We start from the raw sequence: 22,194 nt of genomic DNA on the forward strand, positions 1-22,194 counted from the left end.
TTCGAAACAACGAACCTTCGCAACGGTGCACAGTTAGGGGGAACACTTTCTTGAAATTATTATAAGGGATCATCTTACTTACTACCGTTGTTCTAAGCAAATAAGATGCAAAACATGATAAACATCACATGTAATCAAATAGTGACATGATATGGCCAATATCATTCTGCTCCTTTGATCTCCATCTTCGGGGCGCCATGATCATCTTCGTCACCGGCATGACACCATGATCTCCATCATTGTGTCTTCATGAAGTTGTCACGCCAACGATTACTTCTACTTCTATGGCTAACGCGTTTAGCAATAAAGTAAAGTAATTTACATGGCGTTATTCAATGACACGCAGGTCATACAAAAAATAAAGACAACTCCTATGGCTCCTGTCGGTTGTCATACTCATCGACATGCAAGTCGTGATTCCTATTACAAGAATATGATCAATCTCATACATCACATATATCATTCATCACATCTTCTGGCCATATCACATCACAAGGCACATGCTGCAAAAACAAGTTAGACGTCCTCTAATTGTTGTTGCAAGTTATTACGTGGCTTCTATAGGTTTCTAGCAAGAACGTTTCTTACCTACGTAAAACCACAACGTGATATGCCAATTTCTATTTACCCTTCATAAGGACCCTTTTCATCGAATCCGTTTCGACTAAAGTGGGAGAGACAGACACCCGCTAGCCACCTTATGCAACTAGTGCATGTCAGTCGGTGGAACCTGTCTCACGTAAGCGTACGTGTAAGGTCGGTCCGGGCCGCTTCATCCGACAATACCGCCGAAACAAGATAAGACTAGTAGTGGAAAGAAAAATTGACAACATCTACGCCCACAACTGCTTTGTGTTCTACTCGTGCATAGTAACTACGCATAGGCCTGGCTCATGATGCCACTGTTGGGGATCGTTGCAGAATTTTAAAATTTTCTACGCATCACCAAGATCCATCTATGGAGTTTACTAGCAACGAGGGGAAATGAGTGCATCTACATACCCTTGTAGATCGCGAGCGGAAGCGTTCAAGTGAACGGGGTTGATGGAGTCGTACTCGTCGTGATCCAAATCACCGATGACCGAGTGCCGAACGGACGGCACCTCCGCGTTCAACACACGTACGGAGCAGCGACGTCTCCTCCTTCTTGATCCAGCAAGGGGGAAGGAGAGGTTGATGGAGATCTAGCAGCACGACGGCGTGGTGGTGGAAGTAGCGGGGATCCCGGCAGGGCTTCGCCAAGCGCAAGCGGGAGAGAGAGGTGTCACGGGAGGGAGAGGGAGGCGCCAGGGGCTAGGGTACAGCAGCCCTCCCTCCCCCCCCCCCCTTTATATAGGCCCCCTGGGGGGCGGCGGCCAAGGGGGGAAACTTCCCCCCCAAGTCAGGTGGGGCGCCCCCCACCCCCAGGGTTTCCAACCCTAGGCGCAGGGGGAGGCCCATGGCGGGCGCACCAGCCCACCAGGGGCTGGTTCCCCTCCCACTTCAGCCCATGGGGCCCTCCGGGATAGGTGGCCCCACCCGGTGGACCCCCGGGACCCTTCCAGTGGTCCCGGTACAATACCGATAACCCCCGAAACTTTCCCGGTGGCCGAAACTGGACTTCCTATATATAATTCTTCACCTCCGGACCATTCCGGAACTCCTCGTAACGTCCTGGATCTCATCCGGGACTCTGAACAACTTTTGGGTTTTCGCATACTAATATCTCTACAACCCTAGCGTCACCGAACCTTAAGTGTGTAGACCCTACGGGTTCGGGAGACATGCAGACATGACCGAGACGCCTCTCCGGTCAATAACCAACAGCGGGATCTGGATACCCATGTTGGTTCCCACATGTTCCACGATGATCTCATCGGATGAACCACGATGTCGAGGATTCAATCAATCCCGTATACAATTCCCTTTGTCAATCGGTACGTTACTTGCCCGAGATTCGATCGTCGGTATCCCAATACCTTGTTCAATCTCGTTACCGGCAAGTCACTTTACTCGTACCGTAATGCATGATCCCGTGACTAACTCCTTAGTCACATTGAGCTCATTATGATGATGCATTACCGAGTGGGCCCAGAGATACCTCTCCGTCATACGGAGTGACAAATCCCAGTCTCGATCCGTGCCAACCCAACAAACACTTTCGGAGATACCCATAGTGCACCTTTATAGTCACCCAGTTACGTTGTGACGTTTGGCACACCCAAAGCACTCCTACAGTATCCGGGAGTTGCACGATCTCATGGTCTAAGGAAATGATACTTGACATTGAAAAAGCTCTAGCAAACGAACTACACGATCTTTGTGCTATGCTTAGGATTGGGTCTTGTCCATCACATCATTCTCCTAATGATGTGATCCCGTTATCAATGACATCCAATGTCCATAGTCAGGAAACCATGACTATCCGTTGATCAGCGAGCTAGTCAACTAGAGGCTCACTAGGGACATGTTGTGGTCTATGTATTCACACATGTATTACGATTTCCGGATAACACAATTATAGCATGAATAATAGACAATTATCATGAACAAGGAAATATAATAATAACCATTTTATTATTGCCTCTAGGGCATATTTCCAACACTGAGAACATAAGCCGCGCATAATTTTACCGGATAGGTCCATAGGGAGTAGGAATGTCCATGGCTATGAATCCACTCATGCACTGGGTAGCATCTCCATCACCAATCTTTAGGATGTACTAACCAACAGAAATCAAAAGTGAAACAAAGTCAGCTTACTGCAAATTAAATGAGAGCAACAGAATATACAAATCTGAACGTATGACAACCACTTGCATAAAGCACTCCGAATTTTGCCTAAAAAGTAATAGCAGTCCCCTATATGTAACCTTCGCCACCATTTTGTACACTATGATCTCTGCAGCCGCAGGTTGTTGTTTTCTTTCCAGTCGTACTAAACATTATGAACAGCGCACGTACTTACTGCAGATGATTTCTCCGGATGCTCGCCGTCGTCGTGCTGTGGAGCATGTGTTGAGAGAATTGCTACTGTGAGAAATAAGAAAGATATTTGCTTGTAATGGAAACGGCATATATGAGATTGAATAGAATAGAACATAATATTGAGGTAATTCAATTATGCAGTCTGAGAGGAGAGTAACCGGGCAAGCAGCAGTGATAAAACTTTACCAGTGTGTTCTTGACAAATTGCGCACATAGATAATCAGGCATACATCTTGTACTAAGTGGAATTAGCTAGTACTGGACTCAATTCACAGAATGGCACATACAGGTAATGAGGCATGGATCTCACAGTGAAAAGAAAAGGCAATAGTACACTGAATGAGTCCAATTGTAGGATCAAATAGGAAGATAGAGTGCAGGGAATGAAAATGAAATGGTATCAGTTTATATGATGGAGACTGAGCAATGATGTATGTAAAGTTGTGACTAAGCACACGCTGTGTGCCGATGTGGTAAGCACTTCCTTAGATAGGTTTCACATTTTTTAGGATTCAACAAATTCTTAAAATGAAAGCAGCTTCTTTTGATTCAGTTCTGTATAAGTTTTCTATGGAACATGTTGATGCATGAGTATGGATGAAACGATGTGACTTACAAGTTTCATGTCATTGTCAAAACAGATTCTTACAAATTGAAAATTTAAGATTTAGGCAGAAACAAACCTTCTATTACCGGCTGAGTTCATTGAAGGCTTGTTGTTCCTTCAAAATCTGTTGACCTATCTACTGGATTACTTTGTCTGAAAGCTAACGGAATCTCCTGTCAAAACATCGCAGTATGCTCAACTCGATCTTTTATCTTGACGCAGTATTCCTACATATTCAAGGAACATGCTTATGACAATTTTGAGAAAATATTGTTGATAGTAGAAAGATATATAGATGCAGGTGATCAACCTAATCACAAAAATTATGGCTAAAACCTGACATCAGAAAATTGCAAGAGAGGCTAACCATGGCTGAAACGTATTGATCAGCTTGTTCCTTTGATCTGAGTCTGAAACAGGGATCATTATATGAACTTTGCAGCAGTTATGATAATATGATAGTACCACTGAGGCTCATGAAGATCATCCCTTCCCATCATCTTATCTTCATGCTAAAAAAGCACATTTTCTGTCAGCTATAATTAGTATTCCCAAGCATGTACCATAAAAGGGAAGGAAGCCATCTTCAGTTAGTTTAGAATGTTCTCATTGGGCTGTGGTTCTGATGGTAAGCTCAGTAGTAAAAGTAGGACATGTAGGTTGCATTGTCGTTGCTGATGATCAATCAAAAAACAAAAAGATAGAACAACACCGTTTTATGATAATGCAAAGAACAAAAATATGGATTTAAAGTTATCGAGCACTGCTAGGAAAATATTGTCTTGAAGAACGGAAGGTAAGAAAGCAATAAAGCAAGCGTTGAACCTGTAAAAATATCCTCCAAGCTTTGCCAAATTAGAATAAAGCTGATTTTCCTTTTTGAGAGTTTGATAGCAATCTGCAATGCATCAAAAAAGGATTAGACTTGACAAGAAAGAAATCTCTGCTCCTTTTATAGTCGAAGAACAGGCTTGCATCGACAAAAATACAAAAAACACAGAATTTGCTAGTGTAAGGAACTTGCTATGATACACTGCCGGTGTAAGGAATTTGCAGTGATACACTGAATCTCCACCGGCAGAACAAAGAAGGGCCAATCTGCGGAGATCATACAGCCTGAGACATAAAAATGGAAGGAACTCGTTAGGGCGGAAACATTAATCCAAAAAAAACTTCATCTGCACTGACCATGCAAGACGTAAACTGAAACAGCCAGACTGTTTCAACATTCTAGAGAATCAGAAAAAGCTCTAAGATTATGACACTAAACAAACGACGGCCAATAGATTCTCACCACCCTTGCAAACAATTGGACAAATACTTTGTCTCCATTGATTGATCACATTTTGCTGCCCTCTCATCTATCAAATTGAAAATTCCAAAAGTCACAATCAAGAAAAAACAGTATCCATTTGGGAACTTGAATCCAGAACCGGGGAAACAGAGGAAGGAGTCATCACACCAGAGATTCGTCATGGAATGGCTCTTTCTACCGTCGCCTGTCGTTCTACACAAACTCATGGACCGTGAATTAACTACTGAACCAACTTCAAAAGTCTAGAAATTAAGGGAGGAGGGAGGAGGAAGACCACACCGTCAAGAAGGTTGCTGCCGGGGGGAAGGGACCAAGGGACGGCACAGATGGCGTCGTAGCCGTCGCCGATGAGCTAGCGGCACTGCAGCTCACCGCCGGGCCAATCGAAAAGCACGGGAAAAGAATGGGGAACGCAGCGACGACGCGAGTCGTATGTGAGGGAGAGGCAGAGTGTTGAGACGGCGCGAGCTGGCCACCCGCACTCGCCACCGACGGCGAGCTCCAGTCGAGAAGCTCATCGCAGGCTCGAGCCGCCCTGCTCTGCCTCCTGCGGTCCTTCCGATGGCCATGAATGGTGAGGAGAGGTTGCAGAGGGGGCATGGAGGAGAGGAACAGCACGAACCGCGGGGAATCAGGCGCCCGGCTTCTTCCTCGGCTTTGTCGCACCTCCGAGAACCAATAATCGAGAGGCTGCCCCTTCCACCGGCCGGCCGCCTCTCCACCCGCGACGCTCTATCTATCGATCCATTGAGAGGCATGGCACGAGCTTGGCCTTGAGGATGAGCCAACACAGCTTCTTGAGGTCGATGTCCGGCAGTCCGGGTGCAGGTAGAGCCCCAGCGCGCCCGTGTGGCGCTCGTCCACTTCCGGCGGCGGCCGCCGCCGCCGGGATTTGGGGTGGCCGACATGTAGTTGGGGGACTTTTTTGACGGGACATGGAGTTGGGGGCGTTGCGTGGAGTCGGGGGCGTTGCGTGCTGAGCTTCTGTCTAAAAGCGCCCAATAACGAGCTTGCGTCGGCAGCGTTTTTGTCTGCAGCTAATCCGACGTGTACTGCGCGAGAGCACGCCCCTGATGCGCACGTTAATGTGTTTGATGTGCGTCAGCCCGGAGACGTCGAAGCGATCGGCGACGTCGACCTTGGAAGCCATTGGTCAACGCCGTCGGGAGGCAGTCCAGACTCCGGATTTGTTGGGAACTGCCCTGCTTCGCCGGTAAAGTTCTTTTTTTAGATAAACACGTACTACTTTATTAATTAAAAATAATTGTTACATCGTCAATAAGTAAATAAACAATGTCCCTCGTAGGCTCCTCAAACCAGTCCGTAATGATTGAAAATTTTACTAACCTAGCAATTTCATGAGCCATCTTATTTGCTTCCCTATGAGGTGCATATATGTACTGTGTCTGGGCAAGACTTCGGAATTACAAGTAGACGTGCAGCTGCCAGCTAGTACTAATGATTCTTTCTGCAAGTTGCAACTTGCGATTGTTTCTGGGAAAAAAAAAGTCTACTACCGTTTACTACAGACGAGTCCACTGTTGTTGGCTCTAAGGGCATCTTTAACAGCAACCCGCAAATTTTCTTTAAGACACGGATATGGGAGGCCGTCATCCAATGATAGCCGCATACATTTTATAACAACTAGATGATAACCCGCGCGTTGCAGCGTGAATTTATAGTACTATATAAAAGGATTTATGGAGTGAGAAATAGGAAAACTTATGAAAGGAAATATAAATATATGTCTATTCGAACATTTGAATTGTATAAAAAGTCAGACAAATAATATATTGTAGAGTATCTCCATAGTTGCGTAATTAGAAGAATGCATTGCCAATATTAAGAGAATAACACATATTATGATGAAAATTTTCTCATAAAAAATCTATATAATTTCATTTGGTTGTGTATTAGAAGTGCATCGGAGCAAGAAACAGAGAGATTGCATACTAATTTGTGACCCTCACGGTGTTAATGCACCCGAATAGGAATTACCTTGCATTCTCCACCTTGATCCACTTATTGAGCGAACGGTAGTTAAACCTATACAAAATGTGATGGTTGCTGAGTAGACACATCAGTACTCGAAAATCCATTTCTGCACCCGCGCCGACGAAAAAAATCAAAATAAATACTAGAAAAATTAAAAAAAATCCAAATAAAATTTGTGTGGCAGACAATTTGATGCGTGAGGCCCGCTCCAAATTTCAATTCATTTGGACATATGAGAAGCTCTCAGCAAAAAAGATAAATTCGGGGTCTATAAAAATGTTTATTGTTCATGTACTGTTTTGGCCTGATTTGTCTTTTTTGTTGAGAGCTGATCATATGTCCAAATGACTTGAAATTTGGAGCGGGCCTGACGCATCAAATTGTCTACTACACAAATTTTATTTGGAATTTTTGAATTTGTTTTGAATTTTTTATGAATTATTTTTTAACCGGATGCAGATGAGCCTGGGCACCAAAACGCCCTACTCCATAAGTACTCTACTTTACTAAATATTTTTTATCACACTACCAGTAAACATATAGTAATGAAATTGAAGGACAATGAGAACAACTCATACCTGATCCTCTGTGCAAGGAGAAAAACTCTTACGCTAGAATTGTTATTCAGGGTGTTTTATTTCAACCAAATATTTGTGAGTAAGCATGTAGTGGGGCTATAGGCACCATACAGTTAAACTGAATTTCAGAGAGAATGCAACTATGTTAATAAGAGTACTTCATATTTCCTTTCATTTATATTGGTAGGTGATTGCTGTGACAACAGAAGAACCCTGCACTTTGGGAAGAAAAAAATGTCTATCACACAATTGTATCACTCGAGTAATAGAACATAACGACCCATAAAATTCAGAATGGAATAGTTATCCCAGGGAACAAATTACCTGAAAATGAACTCGAATAATATGCAATACTTTGTGAACTTGTGATTCTACAAAACAATCTGCCGAGAGCAATAATAGTACAAAATACTAAACTAAAATGTGTGAGAGGGGGGAAATTGAGAGATGTATGATTGCGGTTGGGCAGAATATAGCTCGTCAGGTGCATGCCTGGGCGTAGGTCCTAGAACATCATAGCTCACGACGGCGGGGATCACCAGGCTCCGAGAGAGGTAGAGATCCGGCAGCAGAGCATGGGTCTCCGACGGCGACGACCCTGTGAAAGCTTGGCCGGCCGTGGCGCAATACAAAGAGAGAGGGGTATATATATAGACGAAAACATGAGAAGAACCAATGTGTGTTTTTTTCTTTTTCTATGAGGGAATAGGTGGAGCTTTGTTCGTTCAGGGATATGAAGGAACCTTCGGCGGTTCGTTGATCAGATCGGACTAATACGGTAGGACAAACGTTTGGCGAGTAAATTGCTGAAAGCCATCACATTTGTGACGAGGGTACTCCAAAACCACCGCTTTTGTTGAAAACTAGATCGGGATCGCGCCTTGGCGCGAGGGTGCCGGTCCAAACGTTTTTGGTCAAGTAGGGAATGCTTAGCCAGTAGCAGCACATGTATATCATATGTATTCATACATGGTAACAATACAGCGAAAGAGAAACATTCAAACGTGATAGAAGTGAGACATAATACCACTCAGTACCAGCATGAAACTATAAGGCATAATTGATCTCAGCTCGTTCATTAGATTAAAAAAAAGTCACTCGACAGGAACCTCAAAACCAAAAGCGCAGCCATTCGATACGATGGTTAATAACAAAAGTGATATAATATGAGAAAGTTATTGGAGCAGAAACATAATAAAGAAGAAGCAACTAAGCATGTTAATAGACATGACCAAATGGAACACCCTCAAGGTGATGGACAATTGTTGATCTAGTGAACCATAACGTATACGTGCCTTCCACTGCCTCACATAGATCCTGGCACGCTTGTATAAATTTCTCTCATTCAAAGTGTCCACAAACATGTCTATGACCTCATTAGGCACCGTCCCGTTGGCATGATTTCCCTATAGAAGAGCACACATGCAGAATATGTTAAACAACCAGCAAGAAGCATATAACCCTAGAGAGCAATGTCAAAAGATACAGTCATCAGCATTAAAAAGCTACAATTTAGCCTATTTAGATTATACACAACCAAGAGAAGCTCTTGGATCTCCTAAGGAGACAACAATGTATAGAAGAGTCAGCCACCCCTAGTGTAAACAGTGTATGCTTTGTTAAAAGGAAAACAGAAAACAAAATAACCACTCACCTTTCGTCGGTCATGACCATATGTATACTCTTGACAGGGCCATCATCGAAGCCACCCCGCTGGTACCATAGCCTGGAGATTCGCAGGTAAATGTGCTGGTTCCACACGGCCGAGAAAATGCCAGATAAGTCGACAAAATTGTACAGAAGCAGAGGGGGTTGGATAATCTATGGCACATATGAAAGAAAAAACAGTTTTGGCACAAGTTTTAGGTAAGAATGATACTTAGACAGTAAATAAAAAAACAACTGATTAGAATTATTTCTCAGTTTAGATAGAAAAGAAAGAACCAATGATTGTTTACATATAGCAGAATAAATGCTAGGTGAGTAATTCATTGATGCCAAAATAACATAATTAGATACATATCCATAATTAGTAAAAACCATGGAAAGAAATCATATATAGTATAAGCTGGAAGACATAGTACATCAAATCTGAAGGATAAGCACTCTAGATAACAGCCATTGATTTGATAATCAGCAACATCAATATAAATGAGAACAATCTTTAACCGTAGTATCCTATACAGCACCCGGAAAACACAATTAGCTTACTCTACCTATATAACTTTCTTGGAGAGGTCGAACGAGAGCGAGACGAAGGGTACCTGACCAATGGGGACGAGATCGCTCCTCTGGTGTGCTCCCTCTCCGGTCAAACCACAAGACAACCCTCCGCCACGGCACCGACCGAACTGCAAATTATCCAGAAACCTCATGCAAAAAAAAAACCCGCGGTACTGGAGGGGCAGGCTGGAGGGGCGGTGGATCAAATCATAAATCAGAGACCAGTATCAACGATGCCATTGCTCCAAATAGGAGTCTAGTTACACGCTACTAACTATAGTTCCCCATATAATAAATAGTCAAATTTCTTTTGAAGACGTAGACCTCAAAATACACACATTGAGTACTCATGTGCTGGGTAGTGACAGCGACTCGTTTCATGTGCAATAAAAATTCAGAGGTGTTCTCCAAATAAATGAAAATAGCAGCTTTCTAAGAAAGAAAGAAAAATGTGCATACACAAAGGCACAAACTATATGCACTGAATACTCAAGTTACATGTCAGGCACTCGAGTTACATGTCAGCTATAGTGCTTGTTTCATGCAATGAACTGACTGAAGGGAAACCAGCTGAACACAAGACAGATAAACACACGTGAAAATAGCATAAGAATGCATGAGCAGACTCTGTTCTACCGGATATGCATATTAGCCATGTAAAGCCCGATAAAAGAAATGTTGATCTGACTAATAAGACCACCACATCTAGAATAAAAACAGTAAAGAATCCCAAGGCCAAAGCACACCCTGAACATTAACTTGCAGATTGTTGGCAGCAAAAAAGTAGAACTACCAAAATCAACCCAATAACTAATTAGGCCAAACACTGTAGGAGGCAAACATATTTATAGCTAACAATAGTTTGCATTCATAGGGACAGCCGATCTCTAACTTAGTACCCAATATTGTACAACCATGCATCTCATCTCAAAGACCATTCAGGTTTATTCATGTCATGCTTGAAATATATATCTGTTACTACATGGACAAAACATTGGTATGAGAGAGAAGAAATCTTTACATAAGACAGAGAAGAAATCCTAACCAGACTAAATCAAGGACCAACAACAAACAATAAAAGATCAAGAACAACTTATGCAATAAAGTTATAAGAGAGAATAAATCTTTACATAAGACGGCTATAAACACTGGAGCATAAGTAAGCAACGCCTTTAAACACAAATAAAAAGGGTTTGATGTTCATTGCATAGTGGGCTCAGATTCGCCTTTCCTCGATCATATAACCTACCCCCATCATCTCTTATCACCAGATCAATCTGTTTATACAATGGAGCTGCCCTGGTTATCAATCAACAAGAATGACCATCCAAGGACAGATCAATAGGTATCACAGGATCAAAAAGGATTCCAGAGACAACAGGGAGGACCCAACTTGATACCCCACAGGTGCCTCGATTGCTCAAAGGCAAACTTATTTCAGCCACAGTTAATCATCATCGCCCTAGCACGAACGCCACCGCCACAGACAAAGCGAAATGATGAGAATACCCTCGGGGGGCACCCAAATAACGCGCGTTGGCACGGCCGGGCGGGACACCGCTCACAGGGGAAAATATCCGACGGTTGGAGACGATCGGGTAAATATCTGACGGCCCACAGCGACCGAGCCCGAGATCCAACGGCCAGAACAGCATCAAGGAAACGATCGGACGGCCAGAATGCTCTAATCGCTGAGAACGCTCAGGTTTCGATCCGTCTCATGTTTCTGGATACAGTAGCCAAAGCAGAGGAGCAGGAGGAAGATGGAGTTCACCGAGGGAGGTTGTAGCCGAGGCAATACTCAGTGCGCGCCGGGGTTGCGCCTGAACGCCGTCCAACCGGCGAGGAACCGCGTCGGAGTTGCGCCTTGCACCGTCCCGCCGACGAGCACAAACGCATCAAACAACCTGTGTAAGAAAGGCATCGTTGTTTATCAGAAACAATTATTTAGGAGGGAGATGACTCGCCGATCGCTGCATTCCCCACCTGAGGAGAAATATAAAGCCATCCTACTAAGTGTGGTTAACTTACACTTACATACACATATGGTTCTATATGAATTCTAGCTAGTCATACTGATCCACCTAGAAAAATGGAATGCATAAACCAAATAGAGGTCAATCCAAAGGAGCAGCAGCTGCAGACCCAGCCAATCCAAAACAGCAACAGGTGCAGACCCAACCAATCCAAAGGAGCAGCAGCTGCAGACCCAACAATTTCAATTTACTTGTTAAATTCTACCTATTGGTCAAACACTCCTACACATGATACTTAGAATCAGGCCGCAGCTTAAAAAACCTACACGGGCACTTCACATGTTGAAAACTAACGAAATTGAGCACGGAGACAACTTAACTAAGCAGGTTCAAGGACAGTAGAATTCATGGCACATTTGTAACTTACCAACATGTAGTTTTCTATCATGCAACTGTCCCAAATAAATGTTTCCATGAACAACATAATTACATAAAGATGCAAAAATAAATAGGAATGGAGGATAGACCTCACTCCCCACTAAGCTGCCAAGGTATGCCAGACCCTTGATAACTGAAGATGCATTAGTATAATCTGTAATCAATAGGAACAAACATACATGTTGAATCACATGAAGCATGAACAGAACGCATTGGAGAAGAACAAACACCTTATGAACCCAGACTGACAAACTGGACAGTGAATCCACGGCATATCATTTGGCTGGTCGTGTAGTTAGATCGGGGAGAGCATTGGCCGTGACCCTCCTGTTGAGTGCCAAAGAGGAGGATTGATGGGCAGTTAGTGAGGAGAGATCGGCAGCGGCAAGTTAGGCACATACACATAGGTAGACAGGCTGCAGGCACATACCAAGATGAGAAGCGGCAAGGCGCACATACAGGTCCCGGCTGAAGTTGGGGAACACGCGGAGGACCTCGAGTGTGCTGGTCCATGGCACGCCACTGAGCTTGGCGCTGGCGTACGCCGTGCACGAGCAGCCACCCAGGCACCTCTGCGCGCAGTCCGCGAGGATGGCACGAAAGTCCACCACGGCGGCCGTCATGTCGGGGACCTTGCCGCGCGTAATTAGCACGAAGGTGTTGGTGCCGTTGCGGCAGTCGAGCCGCGTGGCGCCGACGCACCTGACGCCGTTGACCCGCGGCGCCTCTCTACTCTCCTCCGCCTGCGGCGCCGGCGGACTGCGGCCGCATCTGGGTCGGACGGCGACAGAGAGGATATGGATGCGGCCAGCCGGGGGAAGGAAGGAGACGACAGAGGCGCGTGGACGCGGACGGCGCCGTCGGCGCCAACACCGCCCGATGCGGCTAGCTCTCGGCGTCGCTCGGTGCCGGGCCAAGCTGCTGGTGGGGGCGGACATGGCCGGTGGCGAAGGTGCAGAGGAGGGTGGCGGGTCGGGTCGGAGAGAGGGAGGGCAAAGCAGCGATGGCGGGCTCGGGCCTAGGGTTTGGAAGGAGAGAGAGAGGTGAGGCGGGAGGAAGAGGAAGGGGGCGGCGCGAGTGCGGCTGTGCGGGAGGAGCGACGGCGGCTAGGTTTCCTCTCCAGCGGCCCCCTTTTATACCACATGACGCGAAATGACAAAAATGACCTTGTGGGGGCGCTGGAATTACGCGCGGTGGCACGAAACGGGAGTAACTGTTCATTGTAGCAGTAGCTCCGGGTCGATCCGACGGTTCAAAACGCATCAAGTAAACGATCCGACGGCCGAGAGTCGCTAAGCTCTGAGAACGCTCATGTTCTCCCAACTAACATACTAGTCTGATAAAAATACCACCAACTCCGTGGCAAGTGAGTATCAAATTGCACTTAACGAGCTGTGAGCCGAGACTAACAGGAAAGCTAACGGGCTGGCCCCACATGTCAGGCTGACTTGGCATGTTTACGTGGACTATACGCTGAGGTGGAAGTTAGCCCCACCAGTCAGCCTCTCATCTTTTTTCCCTTTTACTTCTTCTTTTTCTTACGTAGTCAACGCCAGGCCGCCGGCTCTGGTCTGCGATGCGCCGGACCTGTCACACCTTCGGTTTCGCCTGCGCGGCCGCCCTGCCCCTTGCAGCTATCTCCGACGCCGCATCCTTTCAACGCCCCCGGTCTAGCTTTCCCCGCGCCGCCGCGCTGCCGCCTCACACTCGCCGGCGGGCCCCGCGCCCACAACGCCGCTGCAGCCTCGCGCTCGCCAACGAGCCCCGCGCCCGCACTGCCGCTGCCGCCTCGCACTCGCCGGCGAGCCCCGTGCCTACGCCTGCAGCGTCGGAGCACGCGGGCGAGCACATGAGGACGCGCGCGTGGCGCTCTGGGCTTGCGGAAGCACGGCCGAGGTGCAACACGTGCACGCGGCACACGAGGGCTCACCAGGTGGCCGACAACGAGAGCGGATAAGGTCAGGGGCAATTCGTCGTGGCCGATGACGGCGGCTGGAGGAGGCTTGATGAGGCAGGGAAGGGAGGCAGTGGAGCGTCCCTCCCGTCGTGTCCATCGACGGCGAAGGCGACTGGGGGGAGTAAGGCCGGGCGTGGAGGGTCGACGGCGTCAGTGGTGGCTGTAGGGGGTGGCGCGACCGTGCAGGGGAAGCCGGGCCGAGGCCGGGGCTCGGAGGGCCGGCGCCGTCGAGCTCCACATCTTGTGCGTGGATGGAGGCGAGGCGTGGATGGCGCCGTCGAGCGGTTGGCCGGCGCCGACGAGGCCCGCGGAGATGGTGCATGGCGCGGTGGCGGCGGTCGGCATTGCGCTGCCGGATCCGAGGGAGTAGGTGATGTGCGTGCACACGGAGAGTGTTCGACGAAATGCCAGGGAGACTAGTGAGAGAGAGAGCGTGAGAGACTAGTTAACCGTCCATGTGTTTATTTTTTGCCAAGTAAGCCTGACATGTGGGGCCAGCCAGTCAGTTTTCCTTGTTAGTCGTGACTCATAGCTCGTTTAGTGCAATCTATTACTCACTTGCCGCAGAGTTGATGGTGTTTTGTTATTTTCAGCAAAAGTGATGGTTTTGAAGTACAAATGTGATGGCTTTCAGCAATTTATTCACATTTAGCAGATGCCTAATAAGATTCCTACAGTTATGGAAAATAATAGCGCATGCACACTCATAATCCCATAGAATCCGGGCAGTTATTGCATGTGCCCTTTCTCTCGTTCCTCTCCCTAGCACGATCCGCATGCGTGAATAGCAAAATCAGGTCCTTCTTTCCCGAGCATGCATTGTTGTCTCTGTTGTGCCACTGATCGCTCCAATCAAGGATAAATTTATTCCTGTCAATAGCTTGCATGTTTCATTAATTCTCTAATATTCCAGCCCTCTAAATATATGGACGCGACTGCATCGGAGTCTAGCGATAGACATTTTTTTTCTAATTATTTGTTGCATGCGGTCTAGAGTGGAACGATGCCTGTCTCATGAGTGGGTGCATGGATGAGGAATTGCTGATGTGGTAGGCTGATGACGTGGACAGTGTGCATGCTAAGAGAATTGTTAAAAGTGGGGATCAACTTCTTAAGAATGTTAGATTCGAACTAACCGGACGAAAATCCTTCAAACACGACCGGATTTCATATAAATATGTCAGACTTCATTACATTTTGGACATACTTCAACGTTCAACTAGAAACGGTGCTCGTCTGGCTCTGGAGGTATAATTAATTAACCTAACTATGATCGCCGGCGTTCGTTCCCCGTGTCCGGCCGTGAGCCCCGAGAACTGAAACTTCGCCTTCTCCAGTTCCACCTCACCGCTCTCCAACTCTGCCTCCGTAACCTCCACCTCCGGAGCCCCGAGAACTGAAGCTGTCCACCTCGACATCGCTGCCAAGCAACTAATCGGCCGTCGATGCTCAGCCCACCAAGTTTGGCGTCGACGGGAGAGGAGGAGCGGTGGCCTTCCTGGGACCCGAGTGGCGGCGACCTGCCGTGCACTACTCTTCCTCGCTGCCGTCGGCGCCCGCGAACGTGCTGTCTTCGTGGTTGTCCTGGCGGGGCACGGCCTCCTGGAGCCGGCGATGTCGTCCTCGTCGTCGGTCTCACCGAACATCGAGTCCGCCTCCCTCGTTGCAGTCCTTGTAGGCGGCCGCCACCTCCGCCAGTGGGCGAAGCGGTAGGACTCTAGGAACACCTCTTGCCCCGCCACGTCAGCGGCCGGCGCGATCGCCATGCCGGCGGCCAGCTGCTCCTACACCTGCAGGTGCTCCTGTAGGAGTTGGTGCCTGTAGGCGGCGGCGGCCTGCGCCTTTCGAAATTGCTCCTCCCTCTCCTTCTGCACCATGTCCGTGTAATGGGCACGGGCCTCGTCGATGGCCATGGTGTTGGAAATATGCCCTAGAGACAATAATAAAATGGTTATTATTATATTTCCTTGTTCATGATAATTGTCTATTGTTCATGCTATAATTGTGTTATCCGGAAATCGTAATACATGTGTGAACACATAGACCATAACATGTCCCTAGTGAGCCTCTAGTTGACTAGCTCGTTGATCAATAGATGGTTACGGTTTCCTGACCATGGACATTGGATGTCATTGATAACGGGATCACATCATTAGGAGAATGATGTGATGGACAAGACCCAATCCTAAGCATAGCACTAGATCGTGTAGTTCGTTTGCTAAAACTTTTCTAATGTCAAGTATCATTTCCTTAGACCATGAGATCGTGCAACTCCCGGATACCGTAAGGATGCTTTGGGTGTACCAAACGTCACAACGTAACTGGGTGACTATAAAGGTGCACTACAGGTATCTCCGAAAGTGTCTGTTGGGTTGGCACGGATCGAGACTGGGATTTGTCACTCCGTATGACGGAGAGGTATCTCTGGGCCCACTCGGTAATGCATCATCATAATGAGCTCAATGTGACCAAGTAGTTAGTCACGGGATCATGCATTACGGAACGAGTAAAGTGACGTGCCGGTAACGAGATTGAACAAGGTATTGGGATACCGACGATCGAATCTCGGGCAAGTAACGTACCGATTGCCACCGAGAGAGTTTCGGGGGTCACCGATATTGTACCGGGACCACCGGAAGGGTCCCGGGGGTCCACCGGGTGGGGCCACCTATCCCGGAGGGCCCCATGGGCTGAAGTGGCATGGGAACCAGCCCCTGGTGGGTTGGTGCGCCCCACCCATGGGCCCAAGGCGCCTAGGGTTGGAAACCCTAGGAGGCCGTTGCCCTCCGAGGGGGCATGCGCCCCCCTGGTTGGAAACCCTAGGAGGCCGTTGCCCTCCGAGGGGGCATGCGCCCCCCTGGTTGGAAACCCTAAGGGGGTCGTTGCCCCCCGAGGGGCCGCCGCCCCCCTCTAGATGGGATCTCCAAGGGGGGCATGTGCCCCCCTAGCCCCTATATATAGTGGAGGGGAGGGAGGGCAGCCGCACCCTAAGCCCTGGCGCCTCCCTCTCCCTCCCGTGACACCTCTTCCTCCTCCAGTAGCGCTTGGCGAAGCCCTGCTGGAATCCCGCTGCTTCCACCACCACGCCGTCGTGCTGCTAGATCTCCATCAACTTCTCCTTCCCCCTTGCCGGATCAAGAAGGAGGAGACGTCTCCGCTCCGTACGTGTGTTGAACGCGGAGGGCCGTCCGTTCGGCGCTAGGATCATCGGTGATTTGGATCACGACGAGTACGACTCCATCAACCCCGTTCTCTTGAACGCTTGCGCTCGCGATCTACAAGGGTATGTAGATGCACTCCTCCCCTCTCGTTGCTAGTAAACTCCATAGATTGATCTTGGTGATGCGTAGAAATTTTTTAATTTCTGCAACGATCCCCAACAGTGGCATCATGAGCTAGGTCTATGCGTAGTTTCTATGCACGAGTAGAACACAAGTTGTTGTGGGCGTCGATTTTGTCAATTTACTTGCCATTACTAGTCTTATCTTGATTCGGCGGCATCGTGGGATGAAGCGGCCCGGACCGACCTTACACGTACGCTTACGTGAGACAGGTTCCACCGACTGACATGCACTAGTTGCATAAGGTGGCTAGCGGGTGTCTGTCTCTCCCACTTTAGTTGGATCGGATTCGATGAAAAGGGTCCTTATGAAGGGTAAATAGAAATTGGCATATCACGTTGTGGTTTTGGCGTAGGTAAGAAACGTTCTTGCTAGAAACCTATAGCAGCCACGTAAAAAAATTTTGCAACAACAATTAGAGGACGTCTAACTTGTTTTTGTAGCATGTGTCATGTGATGTGATATGGCCAGAAGAATGTGATGAATGATATATGTGATGTATGAGATTGATTATGTTATTGTAATAGGAATCACGACTTGCATGTCGATGAGTATGACAACCGACAGGAGCCATAGGAGTTGTCTTAATTTATTTATGACCTGTGTGTCAACTGAAACGTCATGTAATTACTTTACTTTATTGCTAACTGTTAGCCATAGTAGTAGAAGTAATAGTTGGCGAGACAACTTCATGAAGACACAATGATGGAGATCATGGTGTCATGCCAGTGACAATGATGAACATGGCGCCCCGAAGATGGAGATCAAAAGGAGCAAAATGACATTGGCCATATCATGTCACTATTTGATTGCATGTGATGTTTATCATGTTTTACATCTTATTTGCTTAGAACGACGGTAGCATAAATAAGATGATCCCTCGCTAAAATTTCAAGAAAGTGTTCCCCCTAACTGTGCACCGTTGCGAAGGTTCGTTGTTCCGAAGCACCACGTGATGATCGGGTGTGATAGGTTCTAACGTTTGCATACAACAGGTGTAAGCCAGATTTACACACGCAATACACTTAGGTTGACTTGACGAGCCTAGCATGTACAGACATGGCCTCGGAACACAAGAGACCGAAAGGTCGAACATGAGTCGTATAGCAGATACGATCAACATGAAGATGTTCACCGATGATGACTAGTCCGTCTCACGTGATGATCGGACACGGCCTAGTTGACTCGGATCATGTATCACTTAGATGACTAGAGGGATGTCTGTCTGAGTGGGAGTTCATTAATAATTTGATTAGATGAACTTAATTATCATGAACTTAGTCTAAAATCTTTACAATATGTCTTGTAGATCAAATGGCCGACGCTAATGTCAACCTCAACTTCAACGCGTTCCTAGAGAAAACCAAGCTGAAAGACGATGGTAGCAACTATACGGACTGGGTCCGGAACTTGAGGATTATCCTCATAGCTGCCAAGAAAGCATATGTACTTGAAGCACCGCTAGGTGAAGCACCCGTCCCAGCAAACCAAGACGTTATGAACGCCTGGCAAACACATGTTGATGATTACTCCCTGGTTTAGTGCGGCATGCTTTACAACTTAGAACCGGGGCTCCAAAAGCGTTTCGAGCAGCACGGAGCATATAAGATGTTCCAAGAGCTGAAAATGGTTTTCCAAGCTCATGCCCGGGTCGAGAGATATGAAGTCTCCGACAAGTTCTACAGTTGTAAGATGGAGGGGAATAGTTCCGTCAGTGAACACATACTCAAAATATCTGGGTTGCACAACCGCTTGTCTCAACTGGGAGTTAATCTCCCGGATGACGCGGTCGTTGACAGAATCCTTCAGTCTCTTCCACCTAGCTACAAGAGCTTTGTGATGAACTTCAATATGCAGGGGATGGAAAAGACCATTCCTGAGGTATATTCAATGCTGAAATCAGCGGAGGTGGAGATCAAAAAGGAACATCAAGTGTTGATGATGAATAAAACCATTAAGTTCAAGAAAGGCAAGGGTAAGAAGAACTTCAAGAAAGACGGCAAGGGAGTTGCCGCACCCGGTAAGCAAACTGCCGAGAAGAAGACAAAGAACGGACCCAAGCCTGAGACTGAGTGCTTTTATTGCAAGGGAAACGGTCACCGGAAGCGGAACTGCCCCAAGTACTTAGCGGATAAGAAGGCCGGCAATACCAAAGGTATATGTGATATACATGTTACTGATGTGTACCTAACCAGCGCTCGTAGTAGCTCCTGGGTATTTGATACAGGTGCGGTTGCTCATATTTGTAACTCAAAACAGGAGCTGCGGAATAAGCGAAGACTGGCGAAGGACGAGATGACGATGCGCGTCGGGAATGGTTCCAAGGTCGATGTGATCGCCGTCGGCATGCTACCTCTACATTTACCTACGGGATTAGTTTTAAACCTCAATAATTGTTATTTAGTGCCAGCTTTGAGCATGAACATTGTATCTGGATCTCGTTTGATGCGAGATGGCTACTCATTTAAATCCGAGAATAATGGTTGTTCTATTTATATGAGAGATATGTTTTATGGTCATGCCCCGCTGGAGAATGGTTTATTCTTAATGAATCTCGAACGTGATGTTACACATATTCATAGTGTGAATGCGAAGAAATGTAAGGTTGATAATGATAGTCCCACATACTTGTGGCACTGCCGCCTTGGTCACATTGGTGTCAAACGCATGAAGAAACTCCATGCAGATGGACTTTTGGAGTCTCTTGATTATGAATCATTTGACACGTGCGAACCATGCCTCATGGGCAAAATGACCAAGACTCCGTTCTCCGGAACAATGGAGCGAGCAACCAACTTATTGGAAATCATACATACTGATGTGTGCGGTCCAATGAGCGTTGAGGCTCGCGGTGGCTATCGTTATGTTCTCATCCTCACTGATGACTTAACTAGATATGGGTATGTCTACTTAATGAAACACAAGTCTGAGACCTTTGAAAAGTTCAAGGAATTTCAGAGTGAGGTTGAGAATCAACGTGACAGGAAAATAAAGTTCTTACGATCAGATCGTGGAGGGGAATATTTGAGTCACGAATTTGGCACACACTTAAGGAAATGTGAAATTGTTTCACAACTCACGCCGCCTGGAACACCTCAGCGTAATGGTGTGTCCGAACGTTGTAATCGGACTCTATTGGATATGGTGCGATCTATGATGTCTCTTACCGATCTACCACTATCATTCTGGGGTTATGCTTTAGAGACTGCCGCATTCACTTTAAATAGGGCTCCGTCGAAATCCGTTGAGACGACACCGTATGAATTATGGTTTGGAAAGAAACCTAAGCTGTCGTTTCTTAAAGTTTGGGGATGCGATGCTTATGTCAAGAAACTTCAACCTGAAAAGCTCGAACCTAAGTCGGAAAAATGCGTCTTCATAGGATACCCTAAGGAAACCATTGGGTATACTTTCTACCTCAGATCTGAAGGCAAGATTTTCGTTGCCAAGAACGGGTCCTTTCTGGAGAAAGAGTTTCTCTCGAAAGAAGTAAGTGGGAGGAAAGTGGAACTTGATGAGATGACCCCTCTTGAACCAGAAAGTAGCGCAGCACAAGAAAATGTTTCTGTGGTGCCTGCACCGACTAGAGAGGAAGTTAATGATGATGATCATGATCAAGTTACCACTGAACTTCGTAGGTCCACAAGGACACGTTCCGCACCAGAGTGGTACGGCAACCCTGTCATGGAAATCATGTTGTTGGACAACAGTGAACCTTCAAACTATGAAGAAGCAATGGCGGGCCCAGATTCCAACAAATGGCTTGAAGCCATGCAATCCGAGATAGGATCCATGTATGAAAACAAAGTATGGACTTTGACAGACTTGCCCGATGATCGGCGAGCGATAGAAAATAAATGGATCTTCAAGAAGAAGACGGACGCGGATGGAAATGTTACCATCTATAAAGCTCGACTTGTCGCTAAGGGTTATCAACAAGTTCAAGGAGTTGACTATGATGAGACCTTCTCACCCGTAGCGAAGCTGAAGTCCATCCGAATCATGTTAGCAATTGCCGCATTCTACGATTATGAAATATGGCAAATGAACGTCAAAACGGCATTCCTTAACGGCTTCCTTAAGGAAGAATAGTATATGATGCAGCCGGAAGATTTTGTCGATCCTAAGAATGCTGGCAAGGTATGCAAGCTCCAGCGCTCAATCTATGGGCTGGTGCAGGCATCTCGGAGTTGGAACATTCGCTTTGATGAGATGATCAAAGCGTTTGGGTTTACACAGACTTATGGAGAAGCCTGTGTTTACAAGAAAGTGAGTGGGAGCTCTGTAGCATTTCTCATATTATATGTGGATGACATACTATTGATGGGAAATGATATAGAATTCTTGGAAAGCATAAAGGCCTACTTGAATAAGTGTTTTTCAATGAAGGACCTTGGAGAAGCTGCTTACATATTAGGCATCAAGATCTATAGAGATAGATCGAGACGCCTCATAGGTCTTTCACAAAGCACATACCTTGATAAGATATTGAAGAAGTTCAATATGGATCAGTCCAAGAAGGGGTTCTTGCCTGTATTGCAAGGTGTGAGATTGAGCACAGCTCAATGCCCGACCACGGCAGAAGATAGAGAAAAGATGAGTGTCATCCCCTATGCCTCGGCCATAGGGTCTATTATGTATGCCATGCTGTGTACCAGACCTGATGTAAACCTTGCCGTAAGTTTGGTAGGGAGGTACCAAAGTAATCCCGGCATGGAACACTGGACAGCGGTCAAGAACATCCTGAAGTACCTGAAAAGGACTAAGGATATGTTTCTCGTTTATGGAGGTGACGAA

At 46.8% G+C, this 22,194-nt stretch overlaps 1 protein-coding gene and 1 long non-coding RNA gene across 11 annotated transcripts; both read right to left on the reverse strand.

Moving 5' to 3' along the window:
- Window positions 1-2,481: 2,481 nt before the first annotated feature.
- Window positions 2,482-5,862, reverse strand: LOC123052514 (uncharacterized). 4 transcript variants are annotated; one of them, XR_006424760.1, is made up of 8 exons: window positions 5,512-5,862; window positions 5,169-5,436; window positions 5,037-5,081; window positions 4,869-4,935; window positions 3,942-4,690; window positions 3,651-3,801; window positions 2,948-3,012; window positions 2,482-2,702 (listed from the first exon to the last, which is right to left on the reverse strand). It is a non-coding gene; the product is annotated as an uncharacterized lncRNA (long non-coding RNA). The 4 variants fall into 4 exon arrangements; XR_006424759.1 differs by having other exon boundaries at window positions 3,942-4,086; window positions 4,400-4,690; window positions 5,169-5,862; XR_006424758.1 differs by having other exon boundaries at window positions 5,169-5,862.
- A 2,660-nt stretch (window positions 5,863-8,522) lies between these two features.
- LOC123052516 (receptor-like serine/threonine-protein kinase SD1-7) lies at window positions 8,523-13,200 on the reverse strand. Of its 7 annotated transcripts, none has more exons than XR_006424763.1 (6): window positions 12,530-13,200; window positions 12,330-12,426; window positions 12,189-12,232; window positions 9,727-11,592; window positions 9,117-9,211; window positions 8,523-8,868 (listed from the first exon to the last, which is right to left on the reverse strand). XR_006424763.1 is itself a non-coding variant. In XM_044475725.1 (2 exons), exons 1-2 carry the CDS (start codon window positions 13,035-13,037, stop codon window positions 12,395-12,397), a joined length of 540 nt encoding a protein of 179 aa, XP_044331660.1. In that variant the 5' UTR covers window positions 13,038-13,200; the 3' UTR covers window positions 12,324-12,394. The 7 variants fall into 7 exon arrangements, 1 of the variants encoding a protein (XP_044331660.1); XR_006424764.1 differs by having other exon boundaries at window positions 12,189-12,253; XR_006424767.1 differs by lacking the exon at window positions 12,189-12,232 and having other exon boundaries at window positions 9,117-9,188.
- Window positions 13,201-22,194: the final 8,994 nt, after the last annotated feature.

Source organism: Triticum aestivum, chromosome 2D, assembly GCF_018294505.1.
Source record: "Triticum aestivum cultivar Chinese Spring chromosome 2D, IWGSC CS RefSeq v2.1, whole genome shotgun sequence".
NCBI classification, from domain to species: domain Eukaryota; kingdom Viridiplantae; phylum Streptophyta; class Magnoliopsida; order Poales; family Poaceae; genus Triticum; species Triticum aestivum.